General features: G+C 29.9%; 1 protein-coding gene across 2 annotated transcripts in view; it reads right to left on the bottom strand.

Annotated features, from left to right (window-relative positions):
- Positions 1–18,656, bottom strand: part of LOC129949166 (excitatory amino acid transporter) — an 84,740-nt gene that overhangs the window by 33,371 nt on the left and 32,713 nt on the right. The window contains exon 2 of one of the 2 annotated variants that reach the window (XM_056060450.1): positions 16,702–16,881. In XM_056060450.1, the coding sequence (XP_055916425.1) occupies positions 16,702–16,864 (163 nt within the window). In that variant the 5' untranslated portion in view covers positions 16,865–16,881. Of the gene's footprint in view, positions 1–16,701; positions 18,461–18,656 lie in introns of those variants that run through there. The other variant, XM_056060449.1, reaches the window with a different exon arrangement.

Here is an 18,656-nt window from a genome sequence, read left to right as displayed (position 1 = left end):
TCTAGACACCAAGCAGTAGTTGCTAACAACCAAACTTCAAATTTTCTTCCGCTAACACGAGGTGTTCCCCAAGGGTCTATTTTGGGTCCATTACTTTTTACCATGTATGTTAATGAGCTCCCGTCTCTAAGCTTTAACTCATCCATACATATGTATGCCGATGATGTACAGCTTAGGTATAGTTGTCCACTGGGGTTGGTTGAAAATGGCATTTGGGAGATAAACGAAGATCTTAATAAGATATTGCTCTGGTCGCGATCAAACGGACTTTGTTTAAATCCTACTAAGTCAAAATGCTTAGTCATTTCAAAAGACCCTACAGACACATCTTGCTTTTCTCCAATATTACTCAATGATAACCCTATTCAGTTTGTTGACTCAGCCAAGAATCTTGGAGTAGTATTCAATACGACACTCACTTGGACAAATCATATACAACTTATCATAGGTAGAGTTTACGTATGTTATGGACCACCCAAAGAATCACTCCAATAAAAACAAGAATGATACTTGCTAAGTCACTACTTATTCCGCTTTTATTATTTGGGTGTGAACTATTTAGTAATTGCGATTCCAAGCACAAAAGGAAACTTAATGTTGTCTATAATAGTGTGACAAGATATATTTTTGGGCTACGGAAATATGTTCATATAACCTCATATGCAAAATCAATATATGGTTTTTCTCTTGATAATCTTTTCTCGTTTAGGACCTTAATAATGCTCCACAATATCATGCAAACACGACAACCCCCGTACCTTTACAACAGAATCCTTTTTCCACGCTCTAATCGAAGCAGCGATCTGATACCAATACGCTACTCCTATCTTGTTTCAAACCGTCAATTTTTCGTTCACGCAGTTCGGTTGTGGAATTCCCTACCTCAAACTATAAGGATGATAGGCTGCACTACACGGTTTAGAATAAGACTTAGACAGTACTTTGAGGCATTGTGATGATTTTAACTTTTGTTTTTTGTTTTTTTTTTTTTTTTTACTTTAAAGGTGTTTTATAAGGTATTATAATAAAGTCCATGGATCATATCTTTTTCATTAATTTAATGGTATAAAGTAGTTTTGTTTATATAAATTTTCTTTTCCAAGTCATCTTGTTTAAAATTTAGTATTCATTCATTTCATGTAAACCAATTGTAAAACTGAAGCTTGTACTACTTTAAAAGATATTGTATCTTACTGTGCAAGACTAAATAATATGTAATAAATACAAATACAAATACAAACAATTTTGTGCAACGGAAAATAACGTTTTAAACATCTGGTAACATTTTGAGAAAAATCGAATTAATAGTTTTTTTTACAAAAAGTTGGTAAAAATGATTTGTGGCTCAAATATCTTTTCAATACTTTGAGATATAAAAACTACTTTTATCTTTTAAAAAATATTGTTGTCATCATTCATTAAAATTTTGAGAAAAATCGAATTTGTTTTCGACTAAAAATCTATTTTTAAACTAAACTATTTCTTTATATGATCAATATTGTTGGTAATTTAAATTTTTTTAAGAATAATTCAACTAAAAACTTGTTTAACCCAACACAAAAACCTACAAACTTTCAAGCAAGACAAATGGAAAGACGGGATGGGAAGTTATCAGTGTGGGTCGCATCCTAGCATCTATTTTATGTTTTTTAGAGGTGAATCAAACTATTTTGGTTTATTGGATTGACTACACTATTTTTTATGAGGTATTGTTTTGTAAAAAAATCTTATGAAAAACTTTACACATATCGTTCATATTGCAATCTATTAATAGATCGCCAGGATCAGGCTTAATTTTCATGCATAGAACTTCAATATCGGTGGACCTTAAGTCATCGATCTGGTAACAAATAACTCCACCTCCAAAATGTTGGAGTTATCAATGTTGTGAAGATGATATCTAATGATTTGATAAGAGGTATTAAAGAGCTCAGAGTCAAGAATAGAGCTGTTCAACTAAGATCCTGTTGAAATAATGACGTCTCGTCGTTTTCATTTTTATAGACCATATTAGTATTTGTCCGAAGTCCATTTACATTTTGATAATTTATTGATATCTTATTACGCTGCTTTGACGTTGTTTCAACGTTGTTGGATTCTGTCGAAAAGAATTTCGACTTCTACCATGGTTGTTCGGTCTATTCACAGATTCATGAATTATGTCATCAACGGGCCAGAACGAAATATAATGCAGTACATGGAAAACAAAGTGGGTGCAGAAACAAACAAACAGTAACAATCTATATTATTCAGTCATTAAAATACTAACTTTTTTGTCATGAGTTATGATTTGTTTTATAACAGCAGATAGCATTTCAAATTAAACCATACAAATTAATGAATTAGAAATCAATAAAAATACATGTGTACCAATATTTATACAAACAACAAAATGCCAAGCCTTATTAATTAAGAATAATGAAAATTTAACTCACGCTAAATACCATTTATCCTTTATCAGGAACCTTTAACATTATACTCATACCTTTGCTAAATGCTAAAATTGCCAAATAAAAGTAAACAATAAATTGAAACAAAAATTATTTCTATAGCGGTGTTTTTCGTTCGTCATTATAGCGTGAGTCTTTTTATAGAAAATTACTAAAACAATAAGAATGAGAAAAGGTAAATAAATACATGAGTATGAGTACATGAAAGCTATTTGTTCATTAACAAAAATTAAAAAACAAACAAAGAGCTTTGCGTGATGCATAATTTTATTTTTATAATTCATAAAAAAATTGTAAATCTAAATATATGGAAAAATACCGCCTAATAGTTATTAAATTAGTGTCTATTTTGTTGTTAGAAACAAACAGAAACGGAGATCGATTAAAATGTTTCGGCATGGATGAGTTGAGTCACTATTCTTGTTTTTATTGAAGAAAATAAATCCTTCAGATGAATATTCGCTTAACTTCAAGGACTTATTTAATTATTCCGAAGCAATTTACTATTTTTCTTGGTTATTATTTAATGGATGTCTTTTTGTCTTGTGTCTTTTCTGTGGGCTATAGAATTTAAGGGAAAAAGAATTTGAATAATGGCTTCACCGAATAATACACACAACTGAAATTAATAATAGTTCTACCTCAAGAAATGTCCTTAAATACAACTTAAATTGATTTTGTTCTGGTGTGGGTTGGGTTGGTTAATTTTCCAAAAATTGTATGAAGGTTTTAAAAGTGCTTATTCACGTGTCCTTTTGTTTGTCTCTTGGATACACATTTAAAGTACTTTGTGCATTTCTCTTTGAAGAAGATTGAAAAGTTTGTTTTGTTCAGAAATGTGCACTTATTTCTCAAGAGCCATGTGAGCGTGGGTTTTCATCTTTGTTTGTACATCCAATGTCCTTGAGCATTATAGTATTTTGTAGATGTAAGATGCATGGTCGTAGAAAAATTGATATAGATATATATTGAGAAGACATCGAATCATGAACGCATATAGAAAAATGTTTTTCTTTTCCTGGAAATGCAATAAACTTTATTTTGTTGTATTCAATGTATTTATGTATTATAAAAGCGCTATTGTAGGTGTTTGCATTATAAATCGATCGACCTATCTAACTTATTTTAAGTTTAAGCTTTGACAGAGTCGTGCTCAGTTTATTTTGTCTAATAATCTTCTGAATTTGCTTAATAAAAAAGAGGTAGAGATTTCACCCACACTGTTCCTACGTTCAAAACTGTCCAAGAGGTTGCAGGGCTGGTGCCCAGGTATGGGAGTTATACTCAAGCTTTGGACGTATATAAGTCTTGTAGACAACAGCCTGATCAGAGAGGGAGAAAAACTTCTTGAATCTGCTTAGGAAACCCAAACATCTTGCGGCATTTTTGGCGACATCGCGTACCTATGTGATCGTTCCACAAAAGTGGTTGGTGATACATATACCGAGAATATCGAGATGTTCAGTCCCGTCGATGCAAGTGCCATCTAATGGCAAGGGGGTATATCTCGGTTTAACGATACAAGACAGTAATGGGTTTTCGAAGCATTAAATTCCACACTGTTTTTTATTCCCTATTGTACAATGATGTTTAGGTCAGAATGTTGCAGACAGGTGATCATTAATAAAAATGAAAAAGAGTGTAGGAGATAGAACATAGCCCTGGGGAACACCAGCATTTATTTTGTGGTTTCAGACTTGAATCCATCCAATACAACTTGTATTAAACGGTTCGAAGGGTAATTACTAATCCAATGCAGTAGGGATTCATGAAAACCAAAAGCACGATAAGAGAGCTTGATTTTTTTTTGTACACTTCAGATTTTCAGGAAGTAGTAAGCTTATAGCAAGCGTCAAACTACGATCAGAGGCTCATCATAACCATAAGTGCATGTGTTAGTAAAAAATAATACAAATATAGCCTAACATACACACAAAATACAAATCAAAATTAGCATTTAACTATTACAGAACAAAAAATAAAATGAAAACGTTTACGATAGTGAAGCACTGGTTCTAAATGATTTTAATCACACCTTATTTAAATTTAAATCTATCGATGAACAGTTTAAGTTATATAAAATGCTCATTCGACTTAAAGCTTCATTCTTCCCATAGTTAGTTCTATGGAAGTCAATATGTATAAAATCAAATGTGCGCAGGTGATGAGTTCCGCCTCGGTAATTCAAATGTACACAAGATAGCAAATAAGGTGCATCAAATACTAGGTCATTATTAACACCCCTTTGATGGAGAGATTGCATTTGAAGAAGTAGAATTCGATGTTCATAGGGAGGCAGATCATAGGAATCTTCCCAAGGAAGACCTTTTAGGGCAAAGCGAATGAAATTATGTTGAATTGATTCAATACGTTTTCTATGAATTTCGTAATAGGGAGTCCATACCTGCGAAGCATATTCAAGATGAAGACGAACATGGCAATTATACAAAGAAAGGGTAACATAGGGATCATTGAACTGCTTTGCCCAGCGTTTTATAAAACCAGGCATAGAACTTGCCTTATTAACAATAACATTAATGTGATGTGTAAACTCTTAGTTGGAACAGAAATGTTGAGTAAAAGGCTATTTTTCCCACACCAAAATGTGAAACTATCAATGTCAGCTTGTAAAAAAATACGATCATGGTTTGACTTTATTATTTTGAAAATCTTCATACCGTCAGCAAAAATAAGTAGTTCACTTGAGCGTAGACATGACGATACATCGTTAATAGACAGGATGAACAGAAAACACCAGATTGAACAACAAAAGGTTCAGAATGACAATTTCTAAATTTTACCTCGTAGGATCTGTTTTCAAGGTATGACTTAATCCAAGCTAAGAAAAATGGTGGAAAACCAAGAGCCTTAAGTTTAAATAAAATAATTCTGTGGCTAAGTTGGTCAAAAGCTTTAGAAAAGTCAGTGTATACACAGTCAACTTCATAACCTTGTTCTAAAGCGTTTGAACATATGTTTGAGAATGTGAGGAGATTAGTAACAGTTGATCTTTTTTTCACAAAACCATGTTGCTGTTCGCAAATGATATTTTTACTAAAATATGCTACGCTTTCACAAATAACTTTTTCAAATATTTTAGGAATGCAAGAAAGCTTTGCAATGGGCCTGTAGTTGCTTATATCCGACTTGTTACCTTTCTTGAAAATTAATGTTAGAAATGACTTCTTCCATATACTGGGAAATTTGCCTGTTTTTAGAGAAAGTTTGAATAAAAACGTAAGGGGTTCAACTAAAGCATTACTACACTTTTTTAGTACTATCGGGGGAATACCATCAGGACCGGCTGAGCAGTCATCATTCAACGCAGATAAAAGATCAAGTTCCGCACCCTGTAGCGCAGGTATGTGACTACAGCTAGTTTGCGAAAAAGTGTGAAGATTATGAAAATATACTTCATCAACTTCTTGAGGACTATTAACAAATGACTCACGGAAATTCGTTGCGAAAGCGTAACAGATATCAAAAGTTTTATCTTACGAAAGGTTCTTGTAAGTAAATTTAACTCCAAACCGTAGAAAATGCTTTTGAAATATCAAGTTCAATAATCTTTCTTTCTCCAAAACGATATAAAGATTTACTCCACTGTTCGGTGAAATGAACCATGAGATCACCAGTTGAATGAATCATTAAAATTGATTGTGATTGTAATGGAAAAAGACAAATTGAAATAAAAGTAGAAATTACTCTAAATTATTCTAAACTCTGGTATAATATTTGGTCCTTCGAGCCGGATGGTAAAGGATTCCTTAAAAAAAGATCATAAGAACTAAAAAATAGTGCGCGAAAAAGACAATAAAAACAATTTCTTGTGCGTGAAGGTTTCTGTGGAGTAGTTCTTTCATACGATTCAAAAGCTCCCTTTTACAAATTGTTGGCTATGGAAATTGCATGTTGACTACCTGCAATACAACGTCTTAGAAGATTTCATTTTAATAAGACCAAGGACGTTTGGATGCCATTGGACCATCCTCTTCAGACTTAAATCAGCATCAAGTCGTCGAGTACAGTTCGAGCACACAACTCTTAATTTTTTCAAATATGTACTATGTAAGGGCTCTCACTCTATTCGAAACTGCTTGAAATTTAAAGCCTTTGACGTTTAAAAAATGTATGAATTCGTTAAAACAAATAACCTTGCGTTAACTGCCTTTCAAATAAACTATTTGAAACTAGAGGAAAAGGAGAAAACACTAACGATTCACTTTTGCATTTATTTTGTAAACTGTTTTGTAATAAAAAGAAGCGCATATTTCCAACTCTCTTATTCATAGAAAAGTTTACTTCCGGCTACGTCATATACAAACGGTTCCTAAATCATTCGAACTCAATGTTTGTAACTTCTTGTCGCTTCCATACCCACTTATAATTCTAATATAAGTGTCAGTAAACATCCCAATGAGCAAAATGTTTCTGTCGAAACTCACAACTCCCGTACAAATATTCACTAATTAGCAACATTCAATCAAATCAACCGCTTCTGCAAATTAAGTCTGCTATCTGTTTACAAAAGTTTATACGCCAATAAATACTCGTACACATCCTCCATACCCATAACAAACATTAATTAAAAATAGATAGAGAAACATTTTATCTTAATCAGGTTAGCGATAGTAAAAAAAAAAGACAAAAACATTGAATTCCTATTTAAACTTCTCTGCAGAAACAGAAGGTACAAAAATAATTTGACAACTAATCGATATCTCCGAGTTATCATACTTTTTATCACTTGAAAGTTAAGCTAATAAAGTTTTGCGTTCCAAATCAAATATATAATAAAGATTAATTTGCAATTATGTAATAAAAGGTAAATCCTATGTAATAATCAAAAGGCTCCTTCAAGAGTCTGCACGTGTAGAGTGTATAGATACTCGCATTTATATGATTTTTAATGTATAGGTTCGGATCATTCTATCGATTAACTTTCATTGACGCACATGACTTGTCTTTGTCTATGAGATAGGTTGGTATATCAAAAGTGTGGAACTCTGATTTTCATTTACATGCACTTATTGGATATAATGTTTAAATGTCAATCTTCGATGCATAATCACAAAAATTCAAAATACAAAAGCTCATCGTTAATAGTGATACGAGTAAAACGTGCTTGGAACATAACGCACAAATGAAATTGCAAACTGTAAAGTATTTATAAAACTACTCGTATCTACCCAGAACCTCCCTACTATAGGTTCGGAGCATTGCGAGAACATCGCATGTCAACTTTAGCTAACATGCGGATATTGCTATAGGGACACGGATGCATAATGTATGATATTTTCTTTGCAAATCATTCAAACGTATAATTGCGAAAGTAAACTTTATTAATGGCCGTTTTGAGTTATTGTCATTTGTGGTCGTTGTGGTTTGTTGTTTACATAATAACAAACTTGACATTGTATGCATACTTGTATAGTGCCATGGAATTTAGTGTTACAAGTTTGTGCTTAAAACTCAAGCACGACGACACGTTACACGGACACGTAATGAACTTTTTGACACAACAAAACGATATTAACTTTTCTTTGACAGTTTGACAGACAAAAATTGAGAATTTAGTTTTGTTTGACGAAGTTTTAACACACATAGAAAGTTCTTGTGATCGGTGCGATTTTTTTAATTGAAATTTTTTACATTTTTCGACGTTTCAAGGTTCCTAGAATCTAAATCAAAGATTTTTAAAGATATCGTACTTTCGTAATGTAATTTTTTCTTTATCCACTTTCTTCTTTTTTTTTTAAGTTACAGGCACTCAAGGAGTTATTAATAGTCTTGTTATGTTTAAGTTTAAAAATAGTGCGAATGTTAGGAAAACAGGGAAGGATTTAAAAGTACATGCAAATTAGTCTTAAAATTTTGAATATTGAAATGGCACGAAAAAACAGAGTTTGGAAAACTATTCCAAATTCTCGATGAGTGAGAAATGTAAGTATTACGGCTGAATTGTTTTAAGAGGGAAATGAAACTGGATAATTCGACAGATAATTGTTTTTAAAAATATCTGTGAACAACGAAAGACATGAAACACTGCGGAATTGTTCGAGTGATGCAAATGTTTCGGCCTATTATTTTCAAAGCTCTTTTTGAACAATGCTGTTGATAAAGGAATTAAATGATATTTTCATATACCATGTCTCTAAATTAGTCAAGAAAAAATCGTTTACGCTCTAAAAATCAGGAGGACTTATGACACTATCTGAGAGAGTCGAATTAACACCAAATCATGTTGAAGGCAAATTGGCTTTATTAATCGAGCTTACATAGGGAGTGTCATTGTGGACGAGCATTGGAACCTAGAATAATGTGGTCAAATGTTTACTACTTTTGGGACATTATAGTATTTTTTGCCGTAATTGCTGGTGATGCAAAAATTGCAGGTCTTTCTCGCTTGTTTGGTTTTCCTCAGTGGGGTTGACTTTATAACAACGGAAATTCACATCTCTGATCCTAATCACCTTCTAACAGCTCGAATCAAACTATGAGCTCCCTTTAGGTTTCATAGAATTTAACAAGTTTTTCCTTTAATTGTTTTTTTAACTTCTCATATTTGTCAAATTAAAAATTTTCAAGGTTTCAAGGTCCCTAGAGTAGAAATAAAAGATTTTTAGAAAGATGTCAGTGCGTGCGGGTATACGTACGTTCGTACGTTCGCGACGTTTTTTTCGTCGTCCATAGCTCAAGAACCAGAAGAAATATCGATTTTAAATAAATTTTGTTATACAGATAATAACGCAGAAAGATGCGGAAAGGGCCCTCAAGAAAATTGCAAAAATTCAAGCTAGAGACTTGAATTTAATTTTATATAATATATTGTAACGTGATATCAAAGAAGTATATTTTTTGAAAAAAATTTATTTAACAGGTTTTGTATAAATCAAAAAAACTGAAAAAAATGTGTTGCCTCCAAAATTTTACGATTAAAATATGATTTCATCTCCAAAATAATTTTGTGTAGCGAAGAATAATGTTTTTGACCTCTGATAAAATTTTGAGAAAAATCGAATTGACAGTTTTTTTATAAAAAATATAAAAACTAAAAAAAATTACTCAAAGTTCGTAAAAATTGAATATCGATTAAAATATCTTTTCAAAAACTTGAAACTTAGGCTTCAAACTTATTTTATCCTATAAGAAATATTGTTTTCAACATTCTGAAAAATTTTGAGAAAAATCGAATTGACAGTTTTTTTTACAAAAAATAAAAACCTAAAAATAAAATTTATAAAAGTTGGTTAAAATTGATTTTCGACTCAAATATCTTTTCAAAACTCTGAGATATTGACTTTTATCTATCAACAAAAACATTCAGTAAAATTTTGAAAAAAATCGAATTGACAGTTTTTTTACAAAAAATTAAAAACCGAAAAAAAATAACAAAAGTTGGTAAAAAATGATTTTCGACTCAAAAATTTGAAATATTGGCTTAAATTTAATTTTATCTTATAAGAAATATTGTTTTCAACATTCGATAAAATTTTGAAAAAAAATCGAATTAACAGTTTTTTTACAAAAAACAATGCTAAAACTTGGTAAAAATTTACTTTCGACTCAAATAGCTTTTCAAAAATTAAAAATATTGGCTTCAAAATTATTTTATTTCACAGAAAATATTGTTTTCGATATTCAGTAATTTTTATATAAAACATATAAATAGTACGCAAATTTGGTCAAAATTGATACGAGTACATATAGACAAACTTTTAAGCAAGACAAATCGACCGACGGGATGGGAAGTTATCAGTGTGGGTCGCATCCCAGCCTATTTGTTTTTGGCGTAAGAAATTTGCAGACACGATACAATGGCCTGGTGTGCCTAGAGGCGGTAATACACTGATTGAATATTTATTAAGGTCAGTAACGATAATGACTTGAAATCAATTTAATACAATTAAATGTAACGTAATGCTAAATACAAAAAGGGGCTGGGATGCGACCTACATTGATAACTTCCAATCCCGTCTGTCAATTTGTCTTGCTCTAAGCTTTGTTAAAAAATGTTTTCGTTGAACTATTCTAAAAAAATTTAAAATTATCGAGGATATATTGCATATGATGAAATAGTTTGATTTCAAAATCAATTTTTGCTAACGAGAATTTTAGTTGAAAACCAATTGTCACCAATTTTAGTAGAATTTCTTGATAGTTTTTCTATAAACTTTTATAAACAAATACATATTGGATGAATAAAATTAATTTGAAGTCAATATCTTCTACTATTCACGAGATATCAAGAACCGAAGAACAATTTTTACAAATTTTGTTTCCTATTGCTTGTAGATTTAAATTTTTGTATGAAAAAACTAACTATTGGATTTTTATAACAAAAATTACTGATTGTCGAAAACAATATTCTCTGTGAGATAAAATAAGTTTGAAGACAATATTTAATTTTTGAAAAGATAATTCGGTCTTAAGTTAATTTTTACCAAGTTTTAGTATTGTTTTTATTTTTTTGTAAAAAAAACCTGGCTTAGATTTTTTCCAATTTTTACTTAATGTTGAAAGCAATATTTTGTATAAAATAAAATATCTCAATGTTTTGAAAAGATATTTGAGTCGAAAATCAATTTTTACCAACTTTTAGTGTGTTAGATTTAAATAAATACAAAATTAGTCCATAGATAACCAGGGCCTAGTGGCTTACAACTCCCAACCATTCGTGTGCGAGAGTAATTGAAGGGATGGAGGGGACCTTCAGTTTATATGCACCTTTTCATGACAAGAATTACTCTTGGAGAATTGGTCTCGTGAAAAAAACTTTAGGTGGCACATCCAGGGATCGAACCCACGACCTCTCGCAGTCTCATGACAGTCCAACGCACTAATCATACCACGGGTACAACGATGGATTTAGATTTAAGATTTATTTCTCAAAATTTAACCAGATGTCAAAAACGTTATTCTTCGTTATATACAATTATTTTGAAGGGTGAATCATTTTCGTTCGTAAAATATTCGAAGTGAAAAATGTTTTTTTTTTCAGTTTTCTTGATTTATAAAAATCGTTACTTAGATTGTTTTCAAAAAATATATTTGTTTGGTATCAAGTTACAATATCTAATATAAAGTTTAATTCAAGTCCCTCGCATTATTGGTTCGTGAGATAAATTGAGTTAGCTAAATTCATAACTTTTTTTAAATTGCTTTGGTAAACAAACCAGCCACTAGATTTCTTGAGTGTCCTTTTTGCATTATTATCTCTATAAAAAAATTCATTTAAAGTCCATATCTCCACTGGTTCTTAAGCTGTGGACGACGAAAAAAACTTCCCGAACCTACGAACGTATGTATGCACGCACGCACTGTAATCTCTCTAAAAATCTTTTAAGTAGACTCTAAGGACCTTGAAACGTCCAGAAATTTCAAAATTTACAATTTGAAAAATATTTCCAAAATAATGTTATACATCTGTCCTAACACCTGGTAATTTTTTTAGAAATACCGAATTGGCATTTTTTGTTTTCAAAAAATAAAAACCTAAACACATTATTACTAAAAATTGGTAAATATTTATTGTTTTATGATTTAAAAAATTCCAACTAACAGTTTCTTTTTGTATAAGATAAAAAATACCAGAAATACTACTAAAATTTGGTAAAAAAGGATTTTCGGCCCGAATTTTTACTTCGAAATTATTTCATTCTACTCAAAATATTGCTGTTGATATTTTGAGCAGACTGAAATAATTTAGAAGTAAAAATTCGAGTCGAAAATTATTTTGCACCAATTTTAGTAGTATTTCTGGACAGTTTTCTATTTATGGAAAAATTCTATTGAAATTGATTTTCGACTTAAGTAAGTGTCTAAGGAACAAAAAAGGCTATTGAATGAAACCTTTCTTCAAAGTATGCAATTTTTTTATTAATATTTTATAAAGTTGCTATCAATCAAGAAAAAAATAAGAAAAATACTAAAAAGTACTAAAAATTTAATTTTGAGAATAAAATAAGATACTGGCTTCCAAGTTGTTTCATGCCATACAAATATTGTTGTTAATGTTTTGTAAATTTAAAGACAGTGGTGCAAAATTTTAAACGATTAAGTACAGTGTTAAAACCATTTAGTATAGATTAAAACACGATTAACGTAATTTTGAGGGATTTTAACATCCTACTATCTCCTAACAATTTCCTTAATTTTTAATTGTCGTTATTGTTATTGTTGTATTTTTTAAAATCACTTAATGGCTACTTTTTTATTAAAGAAAATTAGCATTTTACTAGTAAACAAAACGCAGCGAAAGATTAAAAACTTTGAAGTCCCTTAGTATATTACAAATTATTTAAAAAATGGCTAACTTGTAAGTTGTTAAACCCTTAACAATATGTCTTTTTTTATTTGGGGCCAGTGTTTTCAGCTGAAGCTTATGCTTTGGATTGCATTTTTGCTCTTGTAATTATGTCTCTCGTTAATAAAATGGACTTGTTATCAATTGAAACTTTAATAAAGCCAAAATTGATTTATTTATTAATTTAAATTAAAAATTGAATAAAACGAAATTGAGAATACGAATTATACTTCCCATAGTAAGTTATTGTAATGGGTCCGATTTGTCAATTTGAAAATTTTGACATTTCTCGACGTTTCAAGGTCCCTAGAGTCGAAATAAAAGATTTTTAGAAAGATGTCTGTGCGTACGTGTTTACGTACGTTTGGACGTTCGCGATGTTTTTTTCGTCGTCCATACCTCAAGAACCAGAAGAGATATCGACTTCAAATAAAACATACAGATAATAAAGCAAAAAGATGCAGAAAGGTCTCTCAAGCGAATTGCGTGGGTTCACCATAGCAGTTTGAAAAAAAGGTGAACATTTTGGTTAACCCTAAATATCTTACGAACCAATGACGCTAGGGGTTTGAATTAAATTTTATATTATATATTGTAACGTGATACCAAATAGGTTTATTTTTGGAAAAAAATCCAATCAACGGTTTTTTTTATAAATCAAAACAAATTTGTTACCCCGAAATTTTACGAATATAAAATGATTTTATCTCCAGGTTTATGCAACGTTTTTAACATCTGATAAAATTTTGAGAAAAATTGAATGGACTGTATTTTTTATAAAAAATAAAAACCTAACAAAAAACAATACTAAGACTTGGTAAAATATTACTTGCGACTCAAATAGCTTTTAAAAAAATTAAAAATATTGTTTTCAACCTTTTTTTTATTTCACAGAAAATATTGTTTTCGATATTCAGTAGTTTTCTTTTTATAAAAATCCAACAGTCTGTTAAAATCTACAAACAAATATACGCAAATTTGGTAAAAATTGGTATTCGGTTCTTAACATCTCTCAAACTAATTTCATTCATCTCTTCATTTTTAAAAATTTGTTTTGAATACAAATCTTTTCAATAAAACTAGACATTCAAGCTAAACTATTTCTTTCTATGAAAAATATTGTTGGTAATTTTAAAATAATAATTCAACTGACAACTTTTTTAAACCAACACGAAAACCTATAAACTTTTAAGCAAGACAAATCGACAGACGAGATGGGAAGTTATCAGTGTGGGTCGCATCCCAGCCTCTTTTTTCTTATATATTCAAATACTCGTACATATTGGTGATGCAATTAATTTGAAGTCAATATCTTCTACTATTCACGAGACATTAAGATCCGAAGATCAATTTTTACTAATTTTGTGTACTATTGTTTGAAGTTTTAAATTTTTTACGAAAAAAACTGAATGTACTAAAAATTAAATATCTTGAATATTAAGTTGTTTCATGTCATAGAAATATTGTTGTTAATGTTTTGTAATATTTAATGACAATGGCGGAAATTTTAAAACGATTAAGTGAAGTGTTAAAACTAGTGTCCGCCTAGGCTGAAGTTCAGCCAAAAAAAAAAAAAACATTTGGCCAAACCTTAGGGGTGGACCATTTTAGGCCAAAGCCGAAGAATCTATTTATTATATCGAGCATCGTACTAGGCGCCAGAAAAAAATTTAATTTTTAAAATTTTTGAATACCGAAGAAAAAATTGCAACAGTATTTAAATTATTGAATTTTGCCGGATACATTTTACCCATCGTTTGTTTTTTGTCTAATCGTGGTTTCTGTTTAGTTTGTGTTGTTAATTTTCTTTTTTCTCTATAATTATTATTTAGTTATTAATTATTTTTATTTTATGTTTTTTAAGCTATGCATTTAAATAAAAATAATATTTGTATCCAATTGGAAAGGAGAATTCTTGACTTTTTTTTAACCTTGAGCTGCGACTTTGGCCAAATATTTTCTTTCAGCCTAATAATTCGGCTTTGACTAAAAATCGACCTATGGACACATCTTACTATCTCTTAACAATTCGCAAAACTTGTTATTGTCGTTATTGTTATTGTTGTATTTGTTAAAGTCACGGAACTGCTGCTTTTTTATCAAAGGCAATTTACTAGTTACCAAAACGAAGCCAAAGATTAAAAAGAGGCTGGGATGCGACCCACACCGATAACTTCCCATCCCGTCTGTCAATTTGTCTTGCTTAAAAGTTTGTCTATATGTACTCGTATCAATTTTTACCAAATTTGCGTACTATTTTTTGTAGATTTTATTTTTGATGAAAAAACGGACTGTTGGATTTTTATATAAAAATTACTGAATATTGAAAACAATATTTTCTGTGAAATAAAATAAGTTTGAAGCCAATATTTTTAATTTTTGAAAAGCTTTTTGAGCCGAAAGTAAATTTTTACCAAGATTTAGTATAGTTTTTTTTTTAGAGTTTTATTTTTTGTAAAAAAACAGTCGATTAGAATTTTTTAAAAATGTTACCAAATGTTGAAAACAATATTTCTTATAAGATAAAATTATTCTGAAGCCAATATTTAAAAATTTTAAAGAGATATTTGAGTCGAAAATCAATTTTTACCAACTTTTATAAATTATTCTTTAGGTTTTTATTTTTTGTAAAAAAACTGTCAATTCGATTTTTCTCAAAATTTGTCCTAATGTTGAAAACAATATTTCTTATAAGAAAAAATTAGTTAGAACCTATTATCTCAAAGGTTTGAAAAGATATTTGAATCGAAAATCAATTTTTACTAACTGTTATAATTTTTTTTTAGGTTTTTATTTTTTGTTGAGAGCCCTTTTTGCATCTATCTGCCTTATTATCTGTATGATTTATTGGAAGTCGATATCTCTTCTGGTTCTTGAGCTATGTAGGACGAAAAAAACGTCGCGAACGTACGGACGTACTCACGCACGCACAGACATCTTTCTAAAAATCTTTTATTTCGATTCTAGGGACCTTGAAACGTCGAGCAATGTCAAAATTTTCAATTTGACAAATCGGACCCATTACAATACCTTCCTATCGGAAGTTAAAAATTTTGGGTCACTTAGTAAATTGAAAAATATGTAACAAATTGCTTACTAATAAATTGTTAAACCCTTAACAATAAGTTTTAATAAGTCGAATTTATTAAATCCACCTACGATTTTTAATTAGGAATTTAGGACACTGCAGCGATAAATTGATTGATATAAACCTTAAAAATGAGGAACTAACATTAGTATGAGATTTAATCCCTTATTGTTTTAATTATTTTTGTTTTTGTTTTTCATTTTCAATTTCTTTAATTATTATTACTAAATCGATTTTCTTTATTATTTTTAATTCAAATGTAGTTGACTATGATTAAAAACTTATATATTTTTTCTTTTTATATAATCTTTCCATATTCAAAACTGTATCTGTTTAAAAAAGAGACATTTTTAAGATTGAATGAAAAATTTGCACCTAAGTTTTCAGTTTTTGAGATATTTGTAAACTTTAGATGGTCTTACGTTTTTCTACGCAAACAGAATTGGAAATAAGAAAAGGGATATAATCTTACAACCAACTTATAAATATTGTTTAAATTTTTGGTAACTTAAAAAATGTCAAGGCTAGTGACATTGATAATTGAATTTTTGAGTCTTGTTTTTTATTTTGTTTTACCTAAGGCTTAGGACTTAACTTCTTCTGTAAGGCTGTTATGTTGTTGTTAACAAAGTTTATTTCTTTAATAAACAATTATATAAATTTCTTTGACTCTCAAAGAAAGCATTACGTAAAAATGTTGTAAGGTAATCTAGATACGTATTTAATAAAAACTATAAAACAGGTGAAAAGACTGGAGCCTTATAAAACTTTGAAAATTGTAAGAAGTTATTTTCTTAGAAATAAACAAATAAAAATGCAATTCCAAGAATGATATTGTTTCAATGTAATGTACTTACCTAAGGAAACACCCAACAATACGCCAGACAGTGTTACCAGCAGCATCATATTCTCATGCAACCACTTCTTGTAACCAGTCAACTCGATTGGTGCCTCACTGCGTTCGGTTGTTTTCGGTGGCATTTGAGTACCGTTGACGGTTGTTCCATGTGGTGGACCCATTTTAGCGAATAAATAGTCTGAAAATTTTTCAGATTTTTCCATCGTTTGAAAAACGACACTTGGTAGAGATGATGAATTTGTTTTTCTTTCTTTTTTTTTTCTTTTGTTTTATTAAATGCAGTGATGTGTTTTTTTTTTATTATTTCTCGTTAAATATTAAATATTGTTTTTTTGGTTTTCAGTTTAAAGTTTAAATGCAACAATTTACGTTTTGGTATCCTTTATCTAATGTCCTTATACAAATTTTAGGGATTAACAAAGGAAAAGGGTGCCTTTCAACTTGGCAGGATTTTTATATATTCTATATTAATATATATTATAGATTATTGTGTATATTAATTTTCTAAAATTAAACTATTACTAAGTATTATTGTATCCATTTTTATATCTTCTACGTGTTTGTGTCCTTTTTGTTTTTGGGTATATTTATAGTAAATGCAATTTATATACTTTATTTATTTTTGAACAATGGAGATATTTTCTTTTGCGTGTGTGAATTTTACTTTTTTATAGACATTGAAAATTTTGGTTATTTAATAATTTTGTATTGTATAATTTTGTTGTTGTTGTTGTTTTTATTGTTAAACGGTAAACGTTATATTGCAAACGTTCGTCTGGATTAAGGGTTACCGATGCGGCGATATCTTCTTCAGCAGAACACGCCCTTTAAGTCTTGTAGGTTCGTCCTGGACGTCTACGTTAAAGTGGTTTTTAAGTAATGACTCCGTTGTTGTGATTTTTTTAATAACTTTGTTAAATTTAAATTATTCTACACACACTTTGAAGGGGGATGGGGGTTTGGTGTTGGGTAAAGATTTTTGTTCTTCACTTAATAAGTCTTTTTTTGTATTTATTTACAATTAATGTAAAGTTTTTTAAAGTTTAACTTGTGAAAATTATTGAGCTATGGTCCAAAATTTAAGATTCTGGCAGTTTTACTATTTGATAAATTATTTTTGTTTATTTCTATTGAGTTCTTTTGTTATTTTTTGAAATATAAATTCGTTATAAGATTATGTAAATGCTTTTGTCTCATATATATATTTTTATATATAATTTTATAAAATGCGATTAAGGTGGGTCCTTTTTTGAAAATTATATTTTGAATAACTATTTTTATTATTATTCATTGAATAGTTTCTTTTATTAAATTAACTTCTTTTACTGTTTAACTTTTTTTTCTGGTCTGTGCACAAATATCTTTTGCACAACTTCTTGAAAAATCGATTTTTCTAGTTCCCCCTTTTTTCTCTATGTTCACTCTCTGTTAGGTAGGTATACAAAAACGTATGCGAACGATATGAGGGTTGAAAATCTATGTCAATTCAGAAAAACTAAAACTTTTTGTTCTATTCAAGACTCGAGTCTATGAATCTTTTCTGGTGAATATTCTTTTCTTTAGGGCACAAAAGCCGAGATTTTGCAATCAACTATTACACAAAAGAAAGGGTTCGTTTTTTTCATTTAGGTAATCCAAAGGTGTAAGATTTTATTTTCTTTTTTCTTCTCAGACAATTTTAATTCAGGACACTTAACAAAAATGCTTTCCTTAACAAATAACACAATCCACTCACGACAAGACTACAGCAACGTTTGCAAGCTTTGAGTTTTTCGAAGGGCATTTTATAAAGGTTCACAGGGTGGAGAAATTCTCGCTGTACCTAATATGTAAAGAGCCACATCAGAGAGAGGCTTGCTTACTCCTGATGAGAATAGCTTTTTCGTTGCATCTTTAACTGGGGTAACAGAGGCAGTCAGAGATTAATACAATCTCCCGTGCAATTAATTACTT

Source organism: Eupeodes corollae, chromosome 3 (assembly GCF_945859685.1).
Source record: "Eupeodes corollae chromosome 3, idEupCoro1.1, whole genome shotgun sequence".
NCBI lineage: Eukaryota > Metazoa > Arthropoda > Insecta > Diptera > Syrphidae > Eupeodes > Eupeodes corollae.
This window is presented reverse-complemented; position numbering and strand designations above follow the sequence as displayed.